General features: G+C 48.1%; 1 protein-coding gene across 1 annotated transcript in view; it reads left to right on the top strand.

Annotated features, from left to right (window-relative positions):
* The first annotated feature begins 6,014 nt into the window (after nt 1–6,014).
* The window catches only part of SFRP1 (secreted frizzled related protein 1), a 55,561-nt gene continuing 43,807 nt past the window's right edge, over nt 6,015–17,768 (top strand). The window contains exons 1-2 of the mRNA XM_081870055.1: nt 6,015–6,871; nt 17,252–17,329. Coding sequence (XP_081726181.1) covers nt 6,181–6,871; nt 17,252–17,329 — 769 coding nt within the window. The 5' untranslated portion in view covers nt 6,015–6,180. The remainder of the gene's footprint in view (nt 6,872–17,251; nt 17,330–17,768) is intronic.

Raw genomic sequence — 17,768 nt, 5'->3', positions numbered from 1 at the left:
TGGACTCCTGTCTAGTCGTGCTATATGGGATCAATTCCAATCTGTTACCTCCGAGGATGTTGACAGGCTGCTTGGATGAATGAAACCAGCCACCTGTCTCCTTGATCCATGTCCATCCTGGCTGATAAAAGCGAGCCGGGAAGGGCTGGGCGATGGGCTCTGCAGGGTGGTGAATGCTTCCCTCTGCGAGGGAGCTTTCCCAGACCCGCTGAAAGAAGTGGTCATTAAACCGCTTCTTAATAAAACATCTTTAGACCTGGCCAATTTGGCCAACTATCGCCCAGTCTCAAATCTTCTATTCTTGGGCAAGGTGATTGAGTGGGTGGTTGCTGAACAACTCCAAGCACGCCTGGAAGATGCGGACCATTTGGATCCTTTCCAACTGGGATTCAGGCCTCCTCATGGGACTGAAACTGCCTTGGTCGCACTGGTCGATGATCTCCAGCGGGCTAGGGACAAAGGTGAGAGCTGTTTCCTAGTTCTGCTGGATCTCTCAGCGGCCTTTGATCCTGACATCCTTCTGGACTGTCTAAATGGGCTGGGAGCTGGGGGCACTGTCATACAGTCGTTCTGCTCCTTTCTCCTGGGCTGTGTCCAGAAAGTGCTGTTGGGGGGATGAGTGTTCAGACCCCTGGGCTCTCACTTGTGGGGTGCCTTAGGGTTCCGTCCTCTGCCCCATGCTTTTTAACATCTATATGAAGCCGCTGGGAGAGATCACCAGGGGGTTAGGGCTGGGTGTTCATCAGTATGCGGATGATACTCAGCTCTATCTCTCTTTTAAATCAGAACCAGTGAAGGTGGTGAAGGTCCTGTGTGAGTGTCTGGAGGCAGTTGGAGGATGGATGGCAGCTAACAGATTGAGGTTGAATCCTGACAAGACAGAAGTACTGTTTTGGGGGGACAGGGGGCGGGCAGGTGTGGAGACTCCCTGGTCCTGAATGGGGTAACTGTGCCCCTGAAGGACCAGGTGCACAGCTTGGGAGTCATTTTGGACTCACAGCTGTCCTTGGAGGTGCAGGTCAATTCTGTGTCCAGGGCAGCTGTCTACCAGCTCCAGCTGGTATGCAGGCTGAGACCCTACCTGCCCAGAGACTATCTTGCCAGAGTGGTGCATGCTCTGGTTATCTCCCGCTTGGACTACTGCAATGTGCTCTACATTGGGCTAACTTTGAAGGTGACTCAGAAATCACAATTAATCCAGAATGCGGCAGCAAGACTGGTGACCAGGAGTAGCCACCGGGACCATATAACACCCGTCCTGAGGGACCTGCATTGGCTCCCAGTACATTGCCGAGCACGATTCAAAGTGTTGGTGCTGACCTTTAAAGCCCTAAATGGCCTCGGCCCAGTATACCTGAAGGAGTGTCTCCATCCCCATTGTTCAGCCTGGACACTGAGGTCCAGTACTGAGGGCCTTCTGGTGGTTCCCTCACTGTGAGAAGTGAGGTTGCAGGGAACCAGGCAGAGGACCTTCTCAGTAGTGGCCCCTGCCCTGTGGAACGCCATCCCATCAAATGTCAAGGAAATAAGCAACTATCCTACTTTTAAAAGACATCTGAAGAAGAAGAGTTTGACCATATGAAGAGGTTAAAGAATATGTAAATGATTGTTTGCACTATCACCAAGTCAATGAAATATATAAAGAGGATTTAAAGGGAAAAGGATTTGATGATAAAAAAATCTAAATTTGAAATAGATATATTAAACAATGAATGTAAAACAATGTCTAAAATGTATAAAATACTGTTGGAATGGCATTTGAAAGATGAGGAAATGAAATCGGTAATGATACATTGGGCAAAAGACTTTGGATATATTATACAGCTTGAAGAATGGGAAAGGTTGTGGAATGAAAGGATAAAATTTACAGCCTGTAATGCTTTGAAAGAGAATATCATGAAAATGATGTATAGATGGTATATTACACCAGTGAAATTAGGTAAAACGTATAAGACAAATAATAAATGTTGGAAATGTAAAGAAAAAGAAGGAAGATTTTATCATATGTGGTGGGAATGTAAAAAAGTAAAGAACTTCTGGGAAATGATATATAATGAGATGAAAAAGATGTTGAAATATACATTTTTTAAAAAACCAGAAGCATTTTTACCGTACTTGGTATTATAGGTCAGGACATTAACAGGCAAGATGTTAAATTGTTTTTATATGCAACAACCGCGGCAAGAGTATTGTTAGCCCAGAAATGGAAACAAGAAAAAATTCTGACGAAAGAAGAATGGCAGACGAAATTAATGGACTATGCAGAATTGGACAAAAGGACAGGAAGGATTCGAAACCTGTGGGACCAGAGATTTACAGAAGATTGGAAGAAGTATATGAATTATTTGAAGAGCAACTGTAATCAACAAATTACGCTAGTAGGATTACAAGAAGTTTTGTAAGGAGAAATATATGAAGTGTTACAAAGTAGAAAAAGATAGAGATATTGGTTATGAGTTTGAAATGTAATAGGGAAGATAAGAAATGCATACTGAGAGATTAGATTGGAAAATTTTCAGACAGGATTGATGGAAGTCAAAAAATTGAATAAGATGAAAAAGTATGTTTAATTACTGTTGAAAATTATATGTTAAAAAAAACTAATAAAAAATTATATTAAAGAAAAATGAAGAAGAAGAGTTTGGATTTGATATCCCTCTTTATCACTCCCCTTCAGGAGTCTCAAAGCGGCTCACATTCTCCTCTCCCTTCCTCCCCCGCAACAAACACTCTGGGAGGTGAGTGGGGCTGAGAGACTTCAGAGAAGTGGGACTGGCCCAAGGTCACCCAGACTAGAGTCCACCGCTCTCAACCACTACACCACACTGGCTCTGAAGGCAGTCCTGTTTAGGGAAGTTTTTAATGTTTACTGCTGTACTGTGTTTTTAATATTTTTAATACTGTGGGATTTAAAGTACATGGGTCTCTCTGTGCACTCGTTTTCTTGCTTCTTTCTTGAGAATAAGGAGATAAAAATATCAAGAGATCTGAACTGGGGGCATCTGACTCAGGTCTTAGCCAGTGTGCTATGCCAGTTCACACTTAGCATTTGAGTGCATTTGTGTACATACAACTAAATATATTTAAAACTATGAAATTCATGGACACAGCGTCACCATTTGTGAAACATAATGTACAAGAATCTATTTGCGGAGGACTTGAGACTACAATGTCCATGATGCAGTGCAACTGTGAGGAAAATACATATATAGTCCCATATATTTTTGAAGGAAGGAGATCCAGCCGGACTACAATAGCTTAGGTTCAGAAAAGAGATCTGTAAATCTAGCGTGTCTTGTGGGATTAGCACACATTTACATGAAACTGTGCCAAGCCTGTTCAATATTACTTGCCACCCAGTTTAAAATGATGTGTTTCACTTCAGCATGAACAAGCCTGGGAGTTGTAGCTCAAGCCTCTGGGGGGCATCAGTTTGGGAAAGATTGAGTTTAAACCATGATGCATCCTTTGAATCTGCTGCTCCACACAGCAACCATCATTGGGGCAGCTCATCTTCCGCTCTGATAAGCCTTGAGGAGAGGTCACTTAGGGCATCTATGTAAGCCTCAAAGGCACTGTCAACTTTGAAAATGCCACCAGGGGAAGAAAAATCATTTACATCTAAGTTGTTTGAATGCAGGAACCCAGCCCAGTGGCAATGAAGAAACAATATGGTTATGAGTTTGGGCTGGGTGGAAGTAGGCTGTCTGTGAGACCCTTCTAACCCCTGGATCCAGCAAGTGTTAAAATATAAGCCAGGCAGTATATTCCCCCCAGGGATACTCAAGGGAGGGCAGTACGGGCACCTTTTGTTGTTGTTGTTAAAAAGTGTGGCACTTACTTTAACAACTTCACTGTGAGTTTTTCTAGAAAAAAAGCACTGAAGCCAGGCTTGTTTCCTGTGTTGAGGTGATGGGCCGTTAAGGGAAACAAAGGAAAGGGGCAAATGGGTGGGGTGGAGCCCCTCCTCCAGCTTGTCTTGGTTAGTGAACTGGACGCCCAGCTAGGGACGTGGAGTGCCTGTCTCCTCTTTTTACCTGTCAGGCAGGTGTGTACTTTTCCTTCTCATATAAACTCTGGTTAATATGCATCAAAACAAGTGAAGGAAAAACACCAGAGCCCGGAACAGCCAACTTGTCAGGGTCGGAACCCAACCCTGGAACAATTGATGTCTCTGAGAGCAGGAACGACACAACCCCCTTCCTCTGCAGGGACCCTTGGAGCAACTGGGGCAGAGCCCATTGCACCCCCCCCCACCCTGTGAGGATGTCTAAGCATTTTTATTTTTTAAAGTGCTGTTGTAGTAAGGGTGGATAGATATTTTTACTTGTTCTCAAAATGTACTAATTCTTAAAATGTACATCCTTTAAAAAAAAAAAATCAAGTGTACATATGATTGTAATAAACTCATTTCAACAATGTTGAATGTGATAGCTTATGATTGTATTATTGCCCACTAAAGAAGCAGAGGCAGAAATTTGTTGAAAGCTGGTAGGAGGCAGCATTCATCAGGTGTTGACGTCTTGTGCCTCCCCTCCAAAAAGACAGACTAAAAATACTTCCAGGAGGGTGTGCTGCTGTGATTATAAAATGGTTTCTGAATCCAGTGGCCCTCTTAGCATCATTTTTCTGGGACTGGTATCCCCCCCCCCAAAAAATAAAACCCCGCTGTGCCTATTCTGAAAAATGGGAAGATTGACTGATATCTCGTAATTCCTTTTAGGCTGCAATCCTATAAGCCAGTGGGTCTTATACTTTCTTCTCTGGGGCCTGGGCCACACTTTCAGAATAAAAATTTGCTCACGCCACATCAATTTTTTTTTCTTGATAAGAAATACATTGGAAAACAAAAAGAAACAACTCATAGCTGTTCTTTATTTATGACACAGAGCACAATTACTTTATAATACGATCATGGGACATGCAGAAAGTATAATGCAATGAAGATACATAAGAGCATGCATCATTCCCAAAATATAATTATAAATGAGTCTCTTACATATAGAATCATAGAGCTGGAAGGGACCCTGAGGATCATCTAGTCCAACCCCCTGCAATGCAGGCATATGTAGCTGACCCATATGGGGATCAAACCTGCAACCTTGGCGTTCTCAGCGCCACACTCTAGTCTCGTGGTCCAGGAGGTGCCCCGCAGTCTGGCTCTTCGCAACTACCAGCTAACTAGGTGTCCTTGCTTTTTTGGGGAGGCCACGCTGTGACCCTGGTAAAAGGCAAAAGCAGCGCTTGATCTCTTGCAGACCTGCAGAGTAAGACTGCGGGTCAGCTGGGCTTGAAGGCTGCATCCCTAAACACGTCGAGGACTCCAAGAGGGGCCACGCCCAAGGGGGTCCGGGGTGGGGTGTCCTCTCCGGAAAACCCGATGTTCTCTTGAACACCGCGGAACGTAGGCTGCAATCCTAACCCCACTTACCTTGGAGCAAGCCCCCTTGAATTCCACAGGACTTACTTCTGAGTAGACGTGGCTAGGCTTGCGCTGTTAATTAACTTTGGGGTAAACCTACACAATCCCGGGCGGCACAAATACACCCCCCACCTGGAGAGTACTTACTAGGAAGTAAGCCATGTGGAAAACCAGCGGGGCTTTACTTCCGTGAGAGAGCGCTTACTGAAGCCGCGTTGCGCACCTTTTGCACCCATTACGGGGTCTGGAGGAAAATCCCGTTGGGCTGAGGCGCTGCCCATCCTGGCCAAGAAGCGCGCGCAACTTCCAGCTGCGATTCTGTGCGAAACGAAACCCCTTTCGAAACCGTGCCCAGGATGGCGCTAGCCGGCGGCCGGCGCGAGCGAGCGAGCGGGCGAGCCAGATGCGCGCCAGGAAAGGCGCCCGAGATCCGCGCCCGCGCCGCGCGGAGAGGGGAGGCGACCCGCGCAGCCTGGAAAGCAGCCCCGGCCCGCGACGCCATTGGCCAAGGCAGCCCCTGAGCGACAGCTGGGGGAGGGAGGGGGCAGGGGAAAGGGGAGGGGCGCAGGCCGGCACTGATTGGCTGCGGGGGGAAAGGGGCTCCGCAACTCTCGGCCAGAAAGTGCTCTTCGGTGGTCCCCTCGGGTCCCGCTGCTGGCTGAGATCGGGAAGGGGAGCCGCGCAGCAGAGAAGCGTCCCGACCCGGTGGAGCAAGCGGGGGAAGAGCTGCGCAGCAGCCGCAGCCGGGGCAGGAGCTGATGGGGGTCTCGCCCGGGGCAGGGAGTCGCGACCACCTTCGGGCTCCCCCCGTCCTTATTTGCCAACCTCCAGAGCTCGGGGCAAAGAGCAGGCGGCTGATGCCCAGCCGCTCGCAAGGCGCCGGCTTCCTTGCCAGAATGGGCGCAGGCTGGTGCTCCAGAGGCCCCTCGCGGAAGGGGCCCCGGGTGCTGATCCTGGTGGCCTTTGGGCTTCTTCTCCTGCCTGGCCTGGCCAAGGGCAACGAGTATGACTACGTCAGCTTCCAGTCCGACATCAGTGCCTACCAGAGCGGGCGCTTCTACACCAAGCCCCCTCAGTGCGTGGCCATCCCGGCTGACCTCCGCCTGTGCCACAGCGTGGGCTACGACAAGATGGTCTTGCCCAACCTCCTGGACCACGAGACCATGGCAGAGGTGAAGCAGCAAGCCAGCAGCTGGGTGCCTCTGCTCAACAAGAACTGCCACATGGGCACCCAGGTCTTCCTCTGCTCCCTCTTTGCCCCGGTCTGCCTGGACAGGCCCATTTACCCCTGCCGCTGGCTCTGCGAGGCCGTCCGCGACTCCTGTGAGCCCGTCATGCAGTTCTTTGGCTTCTACTGGCCCGAGATGCTCAAGTGTGACCAGTTCCCGCAGGATGACGTGTGCATTGCTATGACCGCCCCAAATGCCACGGAGGCGTCCAAACCTCAAGGTAAGGGTCTGCCATGAGTAGCACCCTTCTCTTTTGGTGATAAGCAGGCAGGCAAAGTTGGGAGAGGTGCCTATGACCACCTTAGGGTCAAGCCAGTCTGTGATGGCCCTGCTGTGAAGCCAGGTGAGATGGTTGCTTCAGGTGGCAGATTAGGGATGGCGGGGTGGGGACACAGGCACTTCAGGCCCGCCTGGGGCATGTTCTCTTGGGAAGGTCTTGTGGATGTTCAGGAAGAGGGTCCTTAGCTTCCACACAGAAGGTCCCAGCCTAATCCCCCTCCTTTTTCTGTTAAGGATCTTTGGTAGTTGGGCTGAGAAAGAACCCTTTATGGTGGAAAGCTTCTTCCAGTTGGAGCAGATCTGGGGCTGGCAATGGGCTGCCCTGAAGATGTTGTTGGACACCAGTTCCCATCATCCTTGATCCTGTAGAGCATCATGTTGCCCCCCCCCCCCCGGAACAGACGATCCTGGGATAGAGGAACCTGTAGAAGGCAGGCTCCTGTGTGACGTTAAGGAGGACATAAGAGGGAAGGGCTCCAGCTCCATGGCAGAGGCACCTGCCTTGTAGGCAAAGGATCCCAGGTTCAATCCCTGGCATCTAGGTTGGGGTGGGAAAGATTCTGGAGAGCAGCTGCCAATCATGGGAGAAAATTAAAATACATGGATCAGTGGTTTAACATGGTATAATGTGGCTTGCTAAGAGCTGTGGGGGATCAAATCCAAGATTCATCTAGACCAGACTTTGCCAACTTGATAGGCTGCTGACTGGGACTGATGTTGGGTTGGCGAAGGCTGAGGTATCTCAACATCCTGTTTCCCACAGTGGCCAGCCAGATGCTTCTGGGAAACCCACCAATAATTGTTGCTGGTGAGAACCCTCTCCTCCCCGTTGAGCTTGCCCAATCCCCCTTCATAAAGTAAAGCCAGCAGGCCTTAGCAGGTTGGGTGGGCAGGTCTATCAAGAGCTGGTACACAGAGGAGGGCATCCTGGTCCAAATCTCGCCTCTGCCATGAGGAATGTAGGGGTGTGACCCTTAAGACACACTGAAGGCAGATCCACACCATACATTTAAAGCATAAAACTTCTCCTAGAGAACCCTGGAAACTGTAGTTTAAGGCTGCTGGGGACTGTAGCTCTGTGAGGGGGCAAACTACAGTTCTGAGGATTCTTTGTGGGAAGACATGTGCTTTAAATGTATGGTAAGTACTCAGACTTAAGCAAGCTGCTGTCTTTAATCCCTACATGTTAGGGATACTACTAATAATAATAATAAGCCACCATGCAGGGTTGTTGTGAAGTTTGCCAGGGTAGTGTGTTTGAAGCACCTGGAGCACTTTGGAACTGCCAAGGAGTGCCTTGTTCTCTTGTGCAAGCCCCTTGGAAAAGGCCTTGATTGCTTCTGCTCAGGCCTCTTCCAATGCAGAGAGAGTGCAGAACTTGCAAAACCATTTGGTTTTTCCTCCTCAAGCTACCTTGATCTGGCCCTGGAGCCAGTGTGGTTGAGTCGTTTGGGGCTTTGCTGTGCGTTCTGTTTTCCCAGTGAAAAGGAACTCGCATTGAAGTAAAAACAGCTGCATCAAAACCCAGCACAGTCATGTGATGGCACAGAATAGCGACGAAACCTTAACTTGAGTAAGAAAATGCAAGAACAACATCTGCAAGAGGTGTGCCTCTCCAAAAAACCTATCACAAAGGAAGGTTTTAACAGACTTCACAGGTCTGTTCTGAAACCCACCTACAGGAAGCCTAGAGAAGCTCCCTTGGGAGGTTGTTCCACTGAGATGGCCCACCTTACCTCAGGTTGTGGTTGGGGAACCTCAGGCCCAGCAGTTGAGCTTGACCCTTTTGTCCTCGCTGTCTGGCCCCTGGACTCTGCCCAGGCCACACCTCCCCTTCCCAGAGTAGCCTTCTCGCTGCTCCAATTCACACCTCTTTGAGTGTTTTTGGCATCCATGGTTCTGGCTTCACTTCACAGGGGATAGAGAGGGAGGTGGGAGTGTGTGTAGAAATGAGACTTCTGTGCAAAAGTGTCAGTCCTTGCTCAGCCCACTTTTGCCTCTGGCCTCAGCCAGCGCTGGCACGGGGTCCCTAGAAAGTTGCTCAGAAGGGAATGTGTCCCTCCAGCTGAAAAAGATTCCTTGCACCTGGATCAGATTACGGGGAATGGACACAAGGCCTTTCCAAGAGCAATGGAGGGAGCAGGCTGGCTCATGAGGACATGGTCAGAGGAGATCAATGTTAGAGTGTGTGCTGAATCCAGAAGGCCTAAGGTTCAGGTTCCAGTAGGCCTGGGAAGTTTGCCTCAGAACCAGTTGCTGGCGATTGCGGGGGGTGGGGTGGGGGGTGGGATTTGCATAGGAAATGTTTCCTTCCAATTCATTCCCCACCACTACTCCCATCCCTGGTCAAACGCTGGTTTGACAGAGTTTCTTAAGCGCTTCAATAATACAATAGGACAAAAGAAATAAGTGTGGAGACCGCATGCAATGATGACATTCACCAGCATTTTAGTGCAAATTTCTTGTAATATACAAATTTTATATGCATTTTGGCTCAATGCACACATTTCTGCAAAGCAATTTCCTCAATTCAATTTTTGTATGTTATTTTCACTAGTAAATGCACTCTGCTCTATGCGTGCGAATTTCAAAAGGTGTTTCATGTATTACTTCAGAAAGTACAAATTTGGTATATTTGCCTTTAAATGTGAGCTGAATTAAATTTATCCTCTGTCCCCACAGCTGGCCATTGGCCTTGCTGGCTGGGGCTGGTGAGAGTCCAACAACATCTGGAAGTCTTCATGACTCTCATCCCTGCTGCAGATCGTGGGCATGCATATGTCACAACAGGCATGATATTTGAGGGATATATATGTATGCCTCAAAGAAGCTGCCTGAGTAATCAGGGACATCTTTTGGGTTGATTCACAAAGCAATCCATGTGTGTGAGAGAGGCAATCTGTGCTAGCCAGCCATGTGCACCTTTCCCTTCCCACTGGACCTCTGGACAGTCAAACTGTTGTGACGGTTCTGATGTTCTCCTGGGATTGGCACAGCAGACGCTGCTCTGCCCCACCAACCTCTCTCTGCTCTCAGCCAACCTCCACCTGCCGGCCTTTGCACTTACATCCAATCCAGGGGTTACCCTGCCTGTCTTGGCTCCCGTCCCAAACTCAACAATAGAAGCTCTTCCGTGAGGCAAAGAAACCTTCTCCAACATCTGGTTTCCTACCTGGCCAACCCAATGCCTCTGGGAAGCCTGCCATCGGGACAGGAGGGCAATGGCCGTCTCCAGGTGATGCTTCTTTGCCACTGGTATTCTGAGGCACCCTTTCTGGAGGTAAGGTGGCCATTATCACAAGGGGCCTTTTGTAGCCTGGCTATCATGAACAGCAAAATCCATGGCTTTGCAACTCTATGCTGTGTGAAGAATTGCTTCCTCTCTTGTCCATCCTAAATCTCCCCAACATTCGGCTACACTGGGTGACCAAACACACTGTATTCTAGTCTCGTGAAAAAGGCCTACCCATTTTCTCCACCGCAGTCATAATTTTATACATGCTCCCTACTCGTCTTTTTCTCTGAACTAAAAAATCCCCAAATGTTGTAAGCTTTCCTTGCAGGGTAATGACAGGGAATTTGTGGCCCTCCAGATGTTGGACTCCAAATCCCACCAGCAGCCAGCATGGACAACAGTCAGGGATTATGGGAATCATAGTCCAACAACAACTGGAGAGCTGAAAGTTTCTTGTCCCTGTTTTAGGAGTTGCGCCAACCCTCCTAATCATTTTGGTGCTAGTGGAATCTTTATCTATTTATTAAATTTATATCTTGCTCTACTTGCCAAAGGATCCCAGGGTAGCTGATATATTCTTCATTGCTGTTGATTTAGGGAAAACAAAGCATCCCATGAGCTTTTTCAATCTTGCACAGTTTCCTGAGAGGGAGTCCCATTTCACTCAATGGATCATACCTCTGAGTAAATGTGGAGAAGGCTGGGCTACTTTCTCAGATGATGATGATGATAATAATAATAATAATAATAATAATAAGAATAAGAATAATAAGAATAATAATATTTTTTTATTTGTATCTCTCCGGCCAAGGCCAGGCTCAGAGCAGCTAACATCATAAGAACAACACAATATGCATAAAAATAGACATCAATTCATTAAAATACATCTTAAAATTAATTCAGACAAGTTAAATCTGGGCAGGTGGCAATTATCAGGGTGGAATTGAGAGTGGTTAATAATTGCCAGGACCAACTGTTTCCACTGATCATACAAGGACCTGTGAGCGGGTTGGGGGCCTCCTTTGGGCTTGTTTTATAAAACTGCAATTGAAAGTAAGTCAAACTGCATCCTGCCCAAAGGCCTGGTGGAACAGCTCCGTCTCGTAGACCCTGCGGAAAGATGTCAAATCCCACAGGGCCCTGGTCTGTTGTGGGAGAGCATTCCACCAGGCCGGGGCCACGGCCGAAAAGTCCCTGGCTCAAGTCAAGGCCAGTCTAATTTCCCTGGGGCCCGGGATCTTCAAGGTGTTGTTATTAGCAGACCGTAAGGTCCTCTATGGGGCATACCAGAAGAGGCGGTCCCATAGGTACGAGAGTCCTAGGCCACATAGGGCTTTAAAGGTTAAAACCAGCACCTTAAACCTGACCCTGTACTTCACCAGGAGCCAGCGCAGCTGGTAAAGCACTGGATGAATGTGGTCCCGTGGCAAGGAGCCCGTAAGGAGCCTCACTGCGGCATTCTCGTACCTACAGGACTGCCTCTCCTGGTATGTCCCACAGAGGAACTTACGGTCTGCAAATAAAAGCATCTTGAAGATCCCAGGCCACAGAGAGGTTAGGCTGGCCTCAACTAGAGCCAGGGCCTTTTCGGCCGCAGCTCCAATCTGGTGGAACGCTCTGTCACAAGAGACCAGGGCCCTGCGGGACTTGACATCTTTACGCAGGGCCTGCAAAACAGACCTGTTCCACCAGGCCTTTGGTCAGGGCGCAGAATTTTGCTTATTGGTTGCCATAAATTTGATTTTAATTAATTTTTATAATGAAATGTTTTTAGAATCGTTGGATTATTTTGATTGTTGTTAGCCGCCCTGAGCCCAGCTTCGGCTGGGGAGGGCGGGATATAAATAAAATTTATTATTATTATTATTATTATTCTGCATCCGCTGGAGTTTCTGGGTCAGTTTCAAGGGCAGCCCCGTGCACAGTGAGTTACAATAATTAAGTCTGTAGGTGACTGTCACATGGATCACAGTGGTGAGTTCAGGTCGAGAGAGGTCAGGGAGCAACTGCTTAGCTTGGCGGAGATGAAAAAATGCCACCTTTGTTATAGCTGTAACCTGCGCCTCCATAGAAAGCGAGGTGTCGAAGATTACACCCAAACTCTAGACAGAAGGCGCTGGCACTAATTGTGCCCCTGCAAGGGATGGGAGTTCGCCCCCCAACCCTATATCGTCCCGACCCAGCCAAAGGACCCCTGTCTTTGAAGGATTTAACTTCAACCGGCTCCCACATAGCTATCCAGCCACAGCTTCCAGACATTTGATCAGTGTGTCTCGGGCCGAGTCAGGATGGCCATCCATCAACAGATAAAGCTGGGTGTCATCAGCATACTGATGGCAGCCCAACCCAAAACTCCGGACAAGCTGGGCGAGGGGGCGCATAAAGATGTTGAAAAGCATAAGGGAGAGAATTGTGCCCCGCGGTACTCCACACACCAAGGAGTAGCATGACGCTAGCTCCCCCCCCCCCAGCACCACCCTCTGTCCCCGACCAGAAAGGAACGAGCGCAGCCATTATAGGACTGTGCCCTGAATCCCCACGTCGGCGAGGCGGTGGTCTAAAAGTTCGTGATTGACCATGTCAAAGGCTGCTGGCAGATCTAAGAGAATTAACAGCCCCAACCCACCTCGATCCAGCTGCCTACGGAAATCGTCTGTTAGGGCGACCAGAGCCATCTCGGTCCCATGACCAGAGTGGAAGCTGGACTGAAGCTATAGTGCGTGGCCTCAATTCGTTGGCTTTTGAAACAGGAGTTTCTCATTTTTCTGGTATTAAGTTTTGTTCTCCACATTTTTACAATGATTAGCAATTCTTTTTGTAAAAAGCTGTCTTGAAATTTTATCAACATCTTAGTGCAAAGTTCTCCCAATATAGACACTTCTGAAAGGAATTTCCTCTAATATACAGTGGTACCTCGGGTGAAGTACTTAATTCGTTCCGGAGGTCCGTTCTTAACCTGAAACTGTTCTTAACCTGAAGCACCACTTTAGCTAATGGGACCTCCTGCTGCTGCCGTGCCGCCAGAGCACGATTTCTGTTCTCATCCTGAAGCAAAGTTCTTAACCTGAAACACTATTTCTGGGTTAGCAGAGTCTGTAACCTGAAGCGTATGTAACCTGAAGAGTATGTAACCCGAGGTACCACTTTAATGTGCTTTTGTATGTTATTTTCATCAACATATACATTTAGATGGACACTTTACCCTATTATATGCTTTTTTTGGTAAATGTTACATAGTGATAGAACTGCAATTTTAAAGGAGGGCTTGTACTTCAGTTTGCATATTATTATGCCCTTCAACATGTCCAGGCCAAAAACTGGGACATGCATCTCCCAGGCAAGTCACATGACCAACACGAGAGTGCGGCCCCCAAAATACACTTTTATCTGGGGGTGTGCTCTCCCATGAGAGCATGGTGCTCAAAAACATGCATTTTGTGGTGCTGTACGACAAAAGCACTTTTGGGGGGAAAGGTTGTGGTGTCCAAAATGGCTGCCATACTCTCACGTGAGAAAATGGGGTATCCCGGTTTTCCCAAGAGAGTTGAAGGGTATGCATTATTTTGGAAAGTGTGAATTCAGTAAGTTTGCCTTTAAATATGAACTGAAATGAATTTATTCTCTGTCCCTGGTTGGCCTGTGAGTGTCCTGGCTCTCATTCTCAGACAAAGTACATGGACTCCTGGCTAGAGAATCCCCAAAAGCTTTATTCCAAAAGTTAGGACACCATTTAAACACAGACCAAGATACAGAACCTGAAGCAGGACTTTAAGATATACATGACTGGGCACAAGCTAGGATGTGTCCACATCTGACTGCCCCTTTGGTCCCATTTTGAAGAGCAAGGCCAAGGTGGGTTTGGAGTGCAAGGGTTCTTTGGGAGGTCCATCCTACATGGTCTGTTGTACCTCTTGGATCTCGCAGAATAGCTGGGATTTTGTGTTTCCTGGCAGCGGAAATTTATCAGCCTTGGATTGGCTTATGCTTGCAGAGTGCCCTGCCCTTCCCCAGTCCAGACATCACCCACCTTTTGTTGCTCCTCTCCTTCTCCTCAGCTGTCAGCTGAGCCTGGGTGCCCCTCTTCCATTCTGGCCCGAGGTGGGTGCAAACTGTGTGGAGTGGTATGACCTATACAGAGAGGGGGTGGTCTGGGAAAAGTTGTGAGGGATGTGTACGGAGGCCTAGAGGGCTGTATTAAGTCCCCGGAGCTGAGATTCCCCACCCCTGTTCCAACACATTTAAAAGTATTGTAATACAGTGGTACCTCTAGATACGAACGGGATCTGTTCTGGAGCCCTGTTCGCATCTAGAGGTAAACGTATCTAGTGATGGCACGTCTGCGCACGCACACGTCACTTTTCGCCGCTTCTGTGCATGCGAGTGACGTCATTTTGAGCGTCTGCGCATGCGCAAGCGGTGAAACCCGGAAGTAACGCCTTCCGTTACTTCTGGGTTGCTGCGGAGCACAACTCGAATGCGCTCAACTTGAAGCAAATTTAACCCGAGGTATGACTGTATATCTAACCCACAAAGGTGACTTGTGTTTGTGTAAGTTTCTTGGTGTTCCTCCAGAAGATCCTATATAGACATTCAAAACCATTTCCAGTTTTCCCTCTAGCCTCTGAAATGCTGACTTGCCTGAATTCCTTTTGCTTTAGGCACGGCGATGGCAAAGCCTGCAGACCTGCTGGATGCACTGGGTGGGAGCTGCCGATTAGTAGAGCGTTGCACATTCCTCTCCCTCGCCCTGGAGTAAGGTTTTGCTTTGAGCAGCACTGTGCTGCGCAAAGGGTCAGAGGAGGGATGCTGCTGCTGCAAAGAGATGGGAAGAAAACCTTATGAAACACAGGCTTAGCTGGGCAAGTCCAAGAACATCTCTACACTGCAGTTTTGGATTGGCTTCATATTATGCATTCACTTGTTATTACATTTATGTTTCTCCAAAGAGGTCAGGGTGCTCTACATGTTTTTTTCTGCCCACCCCATTTTATCCTCACAACAACTCTGTGAGACAGACTAGGCTGACAGATACTGGCTGGCCCAAGATCACACAGTGAGCTTTGTGTGATTTTTGAACCTAATTTATTTCCCTTCCCCTCATTCTCCTCACTGAAAAAAGCAGGGCCAAAAAATTCTGCCATCAGCTCGTCTTCTGGTGGCAAATCCCTTGTGTGCTGTGTGAAAAGTGATTTCTCCAGTCTGTCCTGAATCTCCCACCATTCAGCTTCAATGGATGACCCCAAGTTTTGGTACGGCGAGCAATATCCACTTCCGGCACACCTTGTATTAGTTACAACTGTTGCCCCCCACCCCAGTCTCTGCTGGGGGCCAGATTCCTGGGATTCCTTACCAAGGGTTTGTGTTTCCTTTTGGAAATAAGGCACAGCGGAGACTGAGGTGCCTTTATGAGATATAGTTCATTGACACATCTATACCACCTGAGCCTGCGATGGTGGAGTTCAGAGTATTAACCCCCCCGCCAAGGGTCTTGTATCTCCCACAGCCGTAGCCTTGAATTCAAACAGACAGCAGAGATGGCTTCGCCTCTCTCTCCACTTGCTACTTTACCTCTAGGTCACATCACTTTCAACTCTAAACTCAGGCTTGGTCCTCCCAACCATCTCTGAGTTGACAATTACCATTTTTCTGTTTCTCATTTCCCCCCTAGCCTTCCATTCTCTACATTTCCACGTTTGGTAATTTATTTTTATTTTTTAAGTCCTCCTGAAAATTCATCAGCATTTTATAGTGCTAATTTGTTATAATATGCTCATTTTTGTATGCAATTTTGCCTTATAGTCACATTTCCTCGAAGATGATGCCTTTTTGTATGTTATTTCTACCAATTATGCCTTTCTTTTCCACCGTCTTCTGTACCCATTCCTTGGTTGGAGAAATGCATTGCAAATTTCAGATAAATTTGAATGGCTGCATTTTGCTTTTGTGAAGTACCAGTCACATAGATTAGTTTTCAAATGTGAATTGAAACAAATTCCTCCCCCATCCCTGTCTGTAACTGTTCTTTTGTGAACAGACTGCGAATCCTCTGTTGGGGACCATCAGCTCAGTCTTCACTTGGCTGAGGTCCATGGTAGAGATACAAAATGGAATCTGATTTCATTTGTTGCATAGACACCTGCAAACCTACACATACAGAGGGATTCAGGTATGGCTGCGTTCTGGGAACTTCTGTCATCCTAGCTGGAGTTTTCTTTGGATACATATCGCTCTGGAAATCTTGTAGCTCTCCTCCATATTTTTCATGGCTGACTTCAGGGCCTGTGTAGACATCTTAGGAGAAATGAGCGAAGAGGCAAGTGAAATGTGAGGGGGGGGGGGGGAGAGAAGAGAAAGCAACTCCACTGTAAAGATAATGACAGGGAATAACAAGACAGGTTCAGCTTTGGAGGCTCTGATTGCTGATACTGACAGTCTGTTTAGATGGGAAAGGGCTCTCTGGTTTTAGGTCTGAAGCCCATTAAGCAGAGGCTTGACAACCATATGTCAGGAGTGCTCTGATGGTGTTTCCTGCTTGGCAGGGGGTTGGACTCGATGGCCCTTGTGGTCTCTTCCAACTCTATGATTCTATGATTCTATAAGCAAAGGTCTCGATCAGGGCTTTTGCTTCTCATAGGAACATAAGATGTGCCTGCAGAATCAGGCCAATGGCCCCTTTAGTCTAGCATCCTGTTCTCACAGGGCCAACCAGATGCCCATGGGAAACCTGCAAGCAGGACTTGAGTGCAAGAGCACAAGCCCCTCCTGTGGTTTCCAGCAACTGGCATTCAGAAGCATCACAGCCTCCAACCAGAGAGGCAGAATATAGCCATCATGCTTTCTCCAGGTTTGCCAATGAGCCTGAAAAAAATTCTGGCTGTGCTGAAGGAGCACACCCAGCATTGACCCCTCCAGGGGTCAGGTAGTCTAAATCTCCTAGCACCTGGGACCTTCTGCATTCAAAGCTGATGCTCCACCACAGAACCCTCTAGCATCCCAGGGGCAGCATTGCGGCCCTTATAGTGGTAGTCTCCCCAAATAATTATTTTGCCCTTCATACTAATCCTCTGCTGTCCCCTTTCTTGGCAGGCACTGCAGTATGTCCTCCTTGCGACAATGAGATGAAGTCAGACGCCATCCTGGAGCACCTGTGTGCGAGTGAATTTGGTAAGGAGATCCTCCTTTGTCTGAGCTTAACTGCCCTAGGCCAGGGATGGAGGACACTTGTTTTATCAGGAACCAGAACAACCCAACCCTCCTCTTCCAGCTCAAAAGTGACGGCGGCATTGGCTTACAGGAAGGGGCTTCTCACCTATGGAATGGGTGGGCTGGGCTGGTAGGAAGTAATCCATAGTTTGGTGTGGAAGATTTTGCAGTCTTTGATGGCTCCCTCCCTGCCCGCTACATTTGGAACTACCAGCACTTAGAAACAGTGGGGTGGAGGGCAGACAGTTACCTGACTTCCCAGCAGGTGAGTCAATGCTGCAGGGGAGAAGTGGCAAGGTCAGTGAGGTGTCAAGACAGTAGCTGACCTAATCCGCCCCCCCCCCCCGGTGGTGTGTTTCCACTGCTCTCATCTTCTTATGATGCAGAGGCCATAGACAGT

The sequence above is a fragment of the Podarcis erhardii genome (genome assembly GCF_964252035.2).
Source record: "Podarcis erhardii genome assembly, chromosome: 7".
Taxonomy (NCBI): Eukaryota; Metazoa; Chordata; class Lepidosauria; order Squamata; family Lacertidae; genus Podarcis; species Podarcis erhardii.
This window is presented reverse-complemented; position numbering and strand designations above follow the sequence as displayed.